General features: G+C 59.0%; 1 protein-coding gene across 5 annotated transcripts in view; it reads left to right on the top strand.

Moving 5' to 3' along the window:
• The window catches only part of RAB37 (RAB37, member RAS oncogene family), a 60,690-nt gene extending 50,209 nt beyond the window's left edge, over window positions 1–10,481 (top strand). The window contains exons 1-9 of one of the 5 annotated variants that reach the window (XM_027770801.1): window positions 2,017–2,448; window positions 5,405–5,662; window positions 6,489–6,530; window positions 7,027–7,093; window positions 7,184–7,236; window positions 8,095–8,160; window positions 8,607–8,663; window positions 8,742–8,818; window positions 8,995–10,481. In XM_027770801.1, coding sequence (XP_027626602.1) covers window positions 2,356–2,448; window positions 5,405–5,662; window positions 6,489–6,530; window positions 7,027–7,093; window positions 7,184–7,236; window positions 8,095–8,160; window positions 8,607–8,663; window positions 8,742–8,818; window positions 8,995–9,100 — 819 coding nt within the window. In that variant the 5' untranslated portion in view covers window positions 2,017–2,355 and the 3' untranslated portion in view covers window positions 9,101–10,481. Of the gene's footprint in view, window positions 1–2,016; window positions 2,449–5,404; window positions 5,663–6,488; window positions 6,531–7,026; window positions 7,094–7,183; window positions 7,237–8,094; window positions 8,161–8,606; window positions 8,664–8,741; window positions 8,819–8,994 lie in introns of those variants that run through there. The other 4 variants (XM_006145849.3, XM_006145848.3, XM_014586783.2 and 1 more) reach the window with 4 other exon arrangements.
• Window positions 10,482–11,357: the final 876 nt, after the last annotated feature.

Genomic DNA, 11,357 nt, shown 5'->3' with positions numbered 1-11,357 from the left:
CTGTGCCCACACCGCTACACACACACATGCCTACACTGTGCCCACACCGCTGCACACACACATGCCTACACTGTGCCCACACCGCTGCACACACATGCCCACACTGCATCCCCACCACTGCACACACACGCCCACACTGTGCCCCCACCACTGCACACATATGCCCACACCCATGCTTCCTCCTCTCTGGCATGAGGGCAGAGAGTAATGTGAATGTGAGTGTGAGTGAGCATACCTGCAGGCTACAGGTGGGCCCTCCAAAGTTTGGCCAGAGGAGTAAGGCAGGTCAGTGAGGGTGGAGACAGTGCACAGGCAAACACAGGCTGGGCTCTGCGGCCTGCAGGGTGGGCCTTTCAGAGCCTCGGCTAGCTGCCCAGTCCTGGACACCTCAGGGCCTGGCCTGAGCCTGGGAGTGGCTGGGTCAAGTACATGGCCTGGGGTTACAAACATCCAAATGTCCTGCTCACAGCTGGGACACAAACCCAGGGGAATCCCTGCTGGGGATGGAGGACAGCAACACCATGTGACAGAAGCCATCTCGAGGACACGTGACCCACCAGGGGCAGCCGCAGCTGCTTACTCCCACACAGATCTGCAGCTCTGGCTGAGGAAATGTGTCTCCCCTCAGCCCCCTTCCCACCCCTCTCCCAAGGCTAGGGACCTCCCAGTCCTCCTCGTCCAGAGAGGCCTCTTTCCATCCCCTGCCCAGAGCAGCTGGGTCTTTGCACAGCAGCTGACGTCTCCCATACCGCACTGCTCAAAGAGGCTGCAGAACGCTGGGTCTCCGTCAGCTGTCAGCGGTCTGATGTCCCCAGAGGACTAGGCTAAGATACTCCACGTGTCATTCACTTGGAGATTTGACATCCCTCCGTGGTTTGCTATTTGCAAGTGCCCTGGGCCCTGGCTGCAGCTCGGGACTCCTAGGTGACAGTCACTGAGGCAGGAAGTGCGCAGAAGCAACACAGCCTGGGCGGCAGGGGAGGAATGGAGCCCGGGGCCCTCCATTTGGAGGAGACAGGGGAGTGGGGTGACTACCTAGGGTGTGTCCCCACCCCAAAGACTGCCAGGCCTACTGCCCTCTGGAAGGGGGGCCTGCCCAGGCCCTGCTCAGATGCTGCCCCCAGTCCTCCACCACCAGCTCTATCAATGGCTGCAGAGTCCTGCTGGAGACCTAACGGGTGCTGACATCAGTGGGGGTCATGCAGCAGCCTCTCCAGCCAGCCCTTGTTCAGATCTTCCTTGTTACTTCTTGTTCCAGGCTCCCCCAAATGCCAGTCTCCCCTCCCAGTCCCAGGGAATCCCCACTGCACTTCTTTGTAACCCGAAGGTGTTCTGCAGAATGTTGGGGTGGGAGTACTGACTGGTACTCAGAACTCTGCCTCAGGCAACCCCAGACACTCTCCCCACCCTCTCCCCACCTGTTGCCAGGAGCTGCCAAGTTCCACGACATCCTGGCAACTCTGCTCAAATGATTCATGACTTCATGAATTCCTCTGGCACCTACTCTGTGCCAGGGTGAGAGGGCCACTCCTGAATAAGGTCAAGCCTGACTTCAGGCAGGGTCTACTGGGGAGACGGTGCTGCAAAGCCAGCCTGTGAAGGCTCCTCCATGGTGGGACATTCTGGGCACCGCCTAATGAATCTGGAGGAAATAGGGGGGATTCGGTACCAAAGGTCAAAGCCCCAGCACCTGCCAGGGACCCTGAAAACACCCGTGTCAGCGTGCTAAGAGGCAAACATCTGTCACTAAACAAAACCATATTCTGCCAGCTGGGGCTGGGGGCATTAGCGAAAGCAAAACCTCCTTAGAGGTATCCGCAAATGACCCTCACTTAGAATTGCGCGGCACTGCGACGGGCGTCCCCACCCTCTCCGCGCGCGGCCACCTGTAGACAGCCAGCGGGCCGGAGCGCGGGCGCCGCCTGGGGGCCGCGGTGCGCAGCGGCAGTGGGATCCCGGGAGCCAGGCTCCCGGGTGCAACCCCACAGACACGGCATGGCGGTATAGTCGCTCTTGCCCGCTCCCCCGATGGGAACCTAACCCCACAGTTGGCGACCTTCGGGGCAGGTCCTGAGGCTGAATTTGGCCGATGTCCTTAGAGCAAGGAGCCGGCCGGTGTTGCTCAGAGAGTCCGCCCGTCCCTCGGATGCAGACAGTACGGTTTCGCGAGCCCTCGAGTGACAGTCGGTTCCCGACCGGTGTCAAAGAGGGGATAGCGGGGGCAGAGGGAGGAGCCTGTCGGGGTCCGGGCCGGGTCCGTGGAGGGAGGAAGGAGTGGGTGGAGCGTGGGGCGGGGCCGTCCCTGCCCTCTCCCTCGCCCGCTGGCCTGCCCCAGCTCACCTCTAGTCCAGGGACATGACCGGCACGCCTGGCGCCGCTGCCGCCCGGGATGGCGAGGCCCCCGAGCGCTCCTCGCCCTGCAGTCTGAGCTACGATCTCACCGGCAAGGTGGGTGGGTGCTGCTCCCAGCGGGGGACTCGTGCGGACTCTGAGGGCCGCCCCACCCCGCACCCATTTCCGTGAGACCCTGCTCCTCCGCGGGGACTCCCAGCCACGTTCTGGCTGCCTCTGAGCTAACTCAGCCCTCCCCCAAGGCAGCAGGGGTCTCCTAGAGGGGAGAGAGAAGGAAGCAGGGTCAGGGCATAGGCCTTGGGCCCATGTAACTTCTAGGGAGTTGGGGGCAGGGTGAGGGAGACCGCGAAGACTGAGTGACTCCCCATCCTGCGGACCCCAATTCAGCTTTCTTCTGCCACGCTCGCCAATACCGGTCCCCGGGAACCCGGTGCTTCTCCGTAAGGGTTAGGCGCAGAAACACCCCTCCTGCGTAGAGGCTAAGAAGTGCTGGGAATAGGGACCGCCTGGAGATCTGGAGAGGACGCCCCCTGGCGAACGAGCTACTAGCGAGTCCTTCCCTTTCCCTAGTAGCTCCCAGCGGAGACCTCGAGTCTAGTTTAAGAGCGTGGTTAGGCCTAAAACGCTAAGTCCCTCCAGCCGCCCTCACGTCCTCTCCCTTCCCGGCCCTCCTCCCCCCTCCTCGCACTGCCTGGCACTTTCCTCCCAAGCCCCTCCTCCCTGGAGGCTGCGGGAACCCGACGGATCCACCTGGGCATTTTTAGAACCTGAAAAAAATCTTAGCAGTAGTTTCCCACCTGGGAGAGCTGTAAGGACAGCTCCCTGGGGCTCCTTCCCTCTGCAGGAGTGCCCTGGATGGAAGCAGGTGGGGGTGGGGGCAGACCTTGGTCTGTCTCTCCTCCATCTGTGCCTAGGAGTGAGCAACTACCAGAAGCTCCGAAAGAGGGGCTGGGGGGCCCAGAGTGCAGCTTCCTCTGCAGGAGTGGGGTAGGTCCTGGATCGCGGTGTGACCTTGGTCTCCTCCCCCACACTGCCTCGCTGCTGCAGCGGGAGCCTCAGGCCTGCACCCCAGGGTTTCAGGGGAAGCCGCTCAGCAAGTCACCCGCCCAGAGCCGTTGAGATAGGCGCACTGTGTGGGCTCAGAGGCGGAAATGGGCCCCTGCGCCCTGAGGAGGGAGGCTGCGCCATGGCCTGCCCCAGGCTGGTGGGGACCACCTGACCTCACTGTCCTACAGTCGGCTGGGCTGTTTGCCTAGGACGTGGCCCAGCCAGGCAGCTGTTTGTTTGGTGGAATTGCCTGGCTCAGTGGATGGCTGGCATGGTTTGCTCAAGGCAGTTGTGATCTGTAATGTACACAGGCACTAGCCGGCCCTCGCCCTTTCCCCCTCCTCCCTCCACTCAGGGCTGGGACCCAGAAGGCAGGGAGGAGGGCAAGCTCCAGAGAGCTCCCCGTCCCCCACCTTCATCTGTACCCTGGTCAGGCAGCATTTGCCAGGGAGTGGTCCCTGGCCTCCCCAGGCCTGTCCCGCAGGACGGAGTCCAAGACAGTTGGGGGAGCCTGGAGGGACCAGAGTACGGGCAAGGGAGGGGCCACCTCTCATGCCACCATCATTGGCCCAAGCCATTAACCAGCTCTAGAAAGACCTGGGAGAGATTATTCTTCTGTCCTTTCTATTGTGGAAACCATGCCGTAGACAGGGGAAGGAATCTTCCCAAAGCCACGCAGCAGGCCATCTACAAGTGAGGACTCCAGTGACCTTAGACCCGTTCAGCCCCCTGCTCCCCCACCGAAGTTAGCTAATCCCGACAACCTGTCCACAGCAGGAGAGCCACAGGTCCCACAAATGCAGAGCCTTGACAGTAATTCAAACCTAGTCTAGACTCTGCGAGGGACTGTACCCAACCACGGAGTTTTCTAAGGTGTTGGTCTGGACCCCTGTTCTCCAAAACTGAGGAATGACTGCCCCCCCACTTGCCCCCTAGAGAAGACGTGCAGAGACTGGCAGGACGACAAAGGGAGGGACACACCCCACCTCCGCGTGCCCCCGGAGCTCCTGCCTACAGTGACCCATGGCTGCCAGTTCCTGGCAGTTTGTCCCACTGGGAGGTTTCTGCTGAAAGAACTTTAGACTCAATGTCTCGTCGCCACTTCAGTGTAAATTTCAATCTTCCCTAATTTGTGCTAACCTTTTATATACACAAAGCGTCATTAGACGCTTCCAAATAAACACGCTGATCCAAAAAGAAACCCAAATAACAGTCAGTTTAGAATATGTAGTGCGGGCCAGCAGATGGCGTAGTAGTTACATCGCCCATCATGGTTCCAGTCTCAGACTCCGTGGTTCGAAACTCACACCGAGTGCATGTGCGTGTGCAAGATCCCAGGAGGAGAATGGAGAAGGGATTGCAAGTGGCTATCCCCCATGGGGGGTGATTTCTCACTTTTCTTGTCATGATCTCTCTCCCTCTCTCCCTCTTTCTCTCCCTCTCTCCCCCCCTCCCCCTCCCTCTCTCTCCCCCTCTCTCCCTCCCTCTCTCTCTCTCTCTCTCTCTCTCTCTCTTCACTGAGCACATGCAGCTTAAGAGAAAACCTCTTCAAAAAAATTCATAGTACAAAGGAAATGGCCCCACCCACCCTGTCAGATCCTAATAGCCAGTGGCTGGGAATCCCTGGGGGCGGGGTGTCAGGACTTCCCTGACCCACCTCCCAGTGGAGCCCCACCCACACGTGCAAGCCCGAGTGGAATGCACCTAAAACAGGCAGTGGGCAAATGTGGCCGGAATCTGGACCATGGCCACGTGTGGTTCTCTGGAGCCACGGAGCACAGAGCGACTTGTAAGTGGTGAGGGCTTAACAGAGCTTGCAGAGCCCTTAATGAGGGCAGGAGGGGCCGGAGGAGTGCCTGGGAGGTGGAGCCCGCACGGGCAAGAGGAGAGGCTGGGCGAAGGCAGCTGCCCTTTCTCCTGCTCTGAGCCTCTTTCCAGGGCATCTCTTCCTGAAATCCCGGAAGCTCGCCTGACTCCCCATTAACTGCCTCTGCCCATCTCCTAGGTGATGCTTCTGGGAGACTCAGGCGTCGGCAAAACCTGTTTCCTGATCCAATTCAAAGACGGGGCCTTCCTGTCCAGGACCTTCATAGCCACGGTCGGCATAGACTTCAGGGTGAGGTGGCTGCAGGCTCCTCCCAGCGGCAGCTCAGGGGCTGCGGCTCAGGCACGGGCTGGCCGTCCTTGCCCACCCTGGCTCCCAAGGACTCCTGCACTCACTGCCTGGAGGGCACCACAGGTGCCTCCCAGGACCACCACAGAGGTAGCCAGGTTAGGGGACTCTGGGTAGAGGTGTCCCCTTGCCTGTTACAGGATATGGGAAATGACACTGAGTCTTTCTGCCCTCCACTCCGGGGGCTGCCCCAGAGCAGGGCAGAGTTTCCCACAGTACATACGGAGTCTCATAGCCCTCGGGGCCCCTTGCTTGCTTATTCTGAGTTGGGGCCCCTTTGGCAAGGCCTCGAGGTCAGCCCATTTTCTGGAGTTCCCAGGAAGCACAGCTCTGCACGGCCAAGCAGCTCACCAGGGTCCCTTGCTGGCATTCAGTGACTCTGTCTTTAAATCTGCATCAGAGGTGCTGAATGCTGCACACCCAAAGGCCTGGGAAGGGCCTGATCCTGGCAGGTGGGGCCAGGCAGAAGCTTGGCACTGCCTTCTGAGTAACCAGAGAGCTGAAGCTTCAGCCAGAGACCTAGGGGGCGGCTGCAGGGAAGACGGCCCTGTGATCTCACCTCTGAGGTCTCCGGGGCTCAGAGACAGCTCTGGGGCTGAGCTCAGGTCAGGTGGACTGAAGTGGGGAAGGGCCAGGGCCTCCAGCGCCTAGCCCTGTGCAGCCTGCTGCATCGCGGGGAGCCAGGCAGGGTCTCGGCTCCCTCGCTCTGCCTTGTGGTGAGACAACAGATGGAGTCCTCAGAAGACAGGACTCTGCAGTGAAGGGGTCTGGGCACAAAGTCCCCTCTGCCTTGATGGGGTGATCTGGCTGAGACTTCATGGGGCTCAGCACACCCCTCTAAGCCTGGAGAGGGGCCAGGATGAGAGGTCGGAAGCCAGCCTCTCCCACCTGCCCACCCTCTTCCCTTCTCTTTCAGAACAAGGTGGTTACCGTGGATGGTGTGAGAGTGAAGCTGCAGGTGAGACCAGAGGCTGGGCTGGCAGAGGGAGGATGGGGGGGGTCTCCCTGGCTCTTCACCTTGAACCACAGGAGGCCTGTGGCCCTGCCCTCAGCCTGGGGTAATTTCCTGTGGGGCCCATGGAGGAAATGGCTTTTGTTTGTTTGATGTCTGCAGAAAAACCAGTTCCCAGGCACCTCTCTGCTCTCAAAGGCAGCTCAAAATGCCTTCAGACAAACTTAGGCTCCCCCTTCTCCTCCCAGTTTCCTGGGCTCGTCTGCCCTAAGAGGCTGGACAGCTCACCCTGGTTGGGGTAGTGGAGATGGCCCTGGACGAGCATGAGAACTCAGGGACGGTGACTGTCCGGGTCAGCAAGTATGCAGGAGGCCCTGAGAACCTACCGAAGGAAACAGCCCCACCTTCCCATCCACATGTCTCATACCTCAACATAGTCCCCTCCACCCAGTCCAGCCCCTGCACCCTGCCTCCTCCTAACCAGTTCTGCATCCCTTCTTAGATCTGGGACACCGCAGGGCAGGAGCGGTTCCGCAGCGTCACCCATGCCTACTACCGAGATGCCCAGGGTGAGTGCCTCGCACCGTCTGGCCCTGCCCCAGCTCCCTCAGCACCCATGCCGCTGCTGAGTGCCCCTGCGGTCTCTCTCTCCCCTTCAGCCTTGCTCCTGCTGTATGACATCACCAACAAATCTTCCTTTGACAACATCAGGGTAGGTCCTCCAGTCCCCTGTGCTCCCACCCACAGGTAGCCAAAGCGGGACCTGTGCAGGCCAGGATTGCTTCCTGCTCCATGAGAAAGGGGCAGAGCATGGAATCCTGCGGCCTTCTAAAAGCACAGGGTGGTGACTCAGAAGTAATATGTGTATTTGATTGCCTGGGCATGGAGACCAAGTGTCCCTGTGATTCATGCATGTGTCTCACGTCAAAGTGCTCAGAGCAGCCCCAGCTCCACCCTGGGCAATTATCCACAGAGACCAAGAGGGGGGGACCCAACCAGAAAAGTTCACACATACATCCAGCCCAGGCTGCCAGAAAGAGACACGGGCAGAGTGAGTGAGTGGCCGTACTCCCTACCAAACTACTGGAGAGTAGAGAGAGTAATTCATGTGCTCCCTGACCTCCAGGACAAGCATACTGGAGAAATAAAGCATATAAATATGAAAAGGATGAAAAATCCATGGCTCTCATACTGCCACCTCCACCCACTGTCCATGACAGACATCACCAATCAATCCCAGTTTTTTCTATCACAGAGTTCTTATGTGGCCTGAGACTTCTTGTTGCTAGTGACTCCCAGTTGAATTGTGAGAGAGGGAAAGCTTCCAGGCCTTCTCTATCCACCATAGAACTCAGGCTGGTGGGGGTGGAGGAGCACCTTCTTTTGGGCGATCAAAGGAAGCCACCCAAGAGAGGCCAGAACAAAGACACAGATGAAAAAATGCATGGGGCATCGTGTTCAGAGGACAGACAATCTGGAGATAATCCAGCAGGTCGGAAGGAAGGGTGAGAGGGAGGAAGAGGCTGGCCTGGTCCCAGCCTTGGCCCGGCTCAGCTGCCCTCTCCCACAGGCCTGGCTCACTGAGATCCATGAGTATGCCCAGAGGGATGTGGTGATCATGCTGCTAGGCAACAAGGTGAGTGGCTCTGTCAGGGCCAGCCCACCCCATCCCTCCCCTCACTACAGCATTAGCCCCTGCCCCCTGCCCCAGAGCCACCCAAGAGGAGTTACCTGGACATCCTTCTAGATCCACGGTGGCCCAGCCTCTTCGTCCCCGTTACTCCATAGTAAACAAGATCACAGGTCAGGGACTAAGACTGTAAAGGCATAGCTCCAAGTACTGTCACCCATCTGAGACTGGGTCACCACACCCTTTGTCTAGGAGTCACCTGCCTCCCAGAGCGAAGGCTGGGTGCCTGGTAACAGCCTGAGTGGGGCAGAAACCCTGCCTCCAGGCCAATCGCACCTGCCCACAGTCCCTCAAGCCACCAGCAGGGGGCGGACAGTGCCTGCTCTGGGCAAAAGCTGGGCCAGCTGGGGTTGAGGCTTCCTTCCCCAGAGTGACCCACATGGGCTTGACAGGCGGATGTGAGCAGTGAAAGGGTGATCCGCTCAGAAGACGGAGAAATGCTGGCCAGGGTAAGTGACTGCCTGTAGACTGGGGTGAAGGGTGGTGGCAGCCAGAGGCTAGCCCTGAGGACATTCTCTCTGGGGCAGGAGTACGGCGTTCCCTTCATGGAGACCAGTGCCAAGACCGGCATGAACGTGGAGTTAGCCTTTCTGGCCATTGCCAAGTGAGTGCGCAGCAGGGACGGGACGGTGCAGGTCAGAGCGGCCCCACCTGGGAGTCCACACTGTGTCCTGCATCCTGAGGTCCATTTGCCCCAGGCCATGGGCATGAGGGTGGGGGAGTACTCATCTTCGCAGCCCTGTCCAGCCCGGCCCCTTGCCTCTTCCGCTTCCTCTCCAGGGAGCTGAAGTACAGGGCTGGGCGGCAAGCCAATGAACCCAGTTTCCAGATCCGAGACTACGTGGAGTCGCAGAAGAAGCGCCCCGGCTGCTGCTCCTTTGTGTGAATCCCAAGGGGCTCAGAGGAGACGCTAGAGGCTCATAGGGATGCAGCCGTCTCTCCCAGACCTGGCTGGGGGACCCAGAGCACTGCCCTTTCACAAGGAAGCTGGACTCCAGCCCCTACCCTCGTTCTTGTAGCTTCCCTGACCCAGGGAGGGTAAAACACATTTTCTTTCATTGAGATAGAATACCAAACACGGCACCAGGGTGTCCAGAAAACTGAGACAGGGGTCTAGTGGTCCTCCCACCTAGAGGTGACAAGGGTGGTCTTACTCCAGCCTAGCTCCAGGGGATACTGATGCACTTCTAGGGTGAGGCTGGGGCTCTTTGTGACCTCATCATCACCCCCTCTTCAGCTGGAGAGAGGCTGAGCAGACCCCAGCCTTTCCGAGGGAGAAGGCCCTTGTGCTGGGTGCCAGACCAGAGCTCAGGGAAGAAAAGGGAGGGAGCCCAGCCCTGGGAAGAGCAGCGAGAAGCTGGGTCTGGCAGGCTATGGGCTACGTCTGGCTTTACAAACCCCCATCCTGGGACACGCCCCTGTTCCTCCAGCACACAAGCACACTGGGGCACCTGGAGATATTAGTCCCAGGGGAACCCCTTCCCCAAACCCCTGTCTTATCTACCTTTCTACCTGTGTCCCAGACCCCTGAGGGGGTTAAGAAAAGGTTTTTCTTCTTGTCCCAGTCCTTGGGCAGGTACGTGGCCACACAGGCAACTTCCTCAAGCGGCTAGAGTGCTTTCTCTCTGCTGGGTTAAGAACCACATAAAGAGAAGCCCCTGGCTCTGTGGACGGGCTGGAGGGAGAACTGCGCGAATCTCGCCCCACGTGGATCTCTCTAAGCATCTCCCTAAACCCACGCTCTGCCTCCTCCTGAATCCCATGACCTTTTCTTTGACTTCAGCTTTCTCCTCCTGAGTCAGGTTAGAGTGGGAGGTCATCCATTTCTAGGTAAACCGAGGTCATGCTGGCAAGCCTGGAGTGGGGAGAGGGGCAGCACAGAGTTCTCCTGAGGCCAAGGTCAGTTTCCCAAAGCCCTGAGTCTTCTGTTTGCAGTGGACAGAAGCTATGCAGGGCATGACCTAGGGGCACCTTTCCTCCAGCTCCGCATGCCGGGGCAGGGAAGGGGAGTGAAGAGGAAGTACACACTGCACAGTTTTGAGGTCTCCGCACTTGCTTTCGAGGCAGAAACTTTGCTTTCTGAGCAACCGGCTCACACTTGGCCCGATAAGGAAACTGCAAGGCCTCTCCCCAGGCAGAGCAGGGCGGAGCCTGACCTTTCTGGTCTCTTCAGGGCACGTGGCAGGCTGCAGGAGCCAATCACATAGACAGCTCAGGCCCTCTAGCATTGTGTTTTTCAGAATTAAATGGCAGTATTTTGGAAAGTATAGCTCGTCTGCTGTTTCTTTGCAGTGGGAGGGAGGATCGCGTTGAAGGGATTGTTACAGCATGTGGGGAGGACTGTCCCTGACTGCCAAATGTCCCAGAATGGTCACCTCACCCTTAACAGACTGCTGCCCCCCTCCACCCTCTGTGACCACCTCTCATTGGGCAAGAGGGAACTGGAAGGCTTATCTTACAGCCCTAATCGTGTTTTTCTCTGTTGAAAAAAGCCAGGGCGCCCGTCCCTGTGGAATGCCCAGAAGTCGATTCCCCCAGTTCTGCCACTTCCCACCCCAGCCCTAGTCAAACCCTTATGTCCACGCCATCGTACCAGGTGGCCTGGCTACCCCAGAAATATCAGGCTCTCTCCTGGACTTTCACGTCCTTCTGACCCCTAAAAGCAGGTCCTGGGACAGCGCAAAGTGACTCCACAAACGCAAAAACAGTGTCTGCCGAAACAATTGCGCTAGGTCCTCGGTCTGAAGACCTCGGTCCCTCGCTACCCCGGGCGGGAGCGTTTTCCCTAGCAACAGTGGCCCGTCCTCACCCTCAACATAGCTGCACACCAAACTGGCTAAAGACGTTAAAACATTCGGGTCCTTCCACCAACACGGGGAGAAGGGCAAGGTGGATCAGTTCATCCCGCTGGTGGAGCCCAGATGGCTCTCCCATCTCTGCCGACAGTGGGAGAAACCAGGACGTAGCTGGCGATCCCCCACCCCACACCGGGAACTCTCCGGCGGCTCCGCCCCTCCCGCCCCAACTCCGGCCACTTGGTAACAAACACTTCCACTTCCTGAGCCCTCTTTCTTCGCCAGCCGCGGGGCGCCTCGCCGAGCACAAGCCCCGCCTCTGCGAGTTTCCTATTCGCTGGGGGCGGT

This window comes from Tupaia chinensis, unplaced genomic scaffold (assembly GCF_000334495.1).
Source record: "Tupaia chinensis unplaced genomic scaffold, TupChi_1.0 Scaffold000159_1, whole genome shotgun sequence".
Taxonomy (NCBI): Eukaryota; Metazoa; Chordata; class Mammalia; order Scandentia; family Tupaiidae; genus Tupaia; species Tupaia belangeri.
The sequence above is the reverse complement of the archived record's forward strand: the minus strand, read 5'-3'. Positions and strand labels throughout refer to the sequence as shown.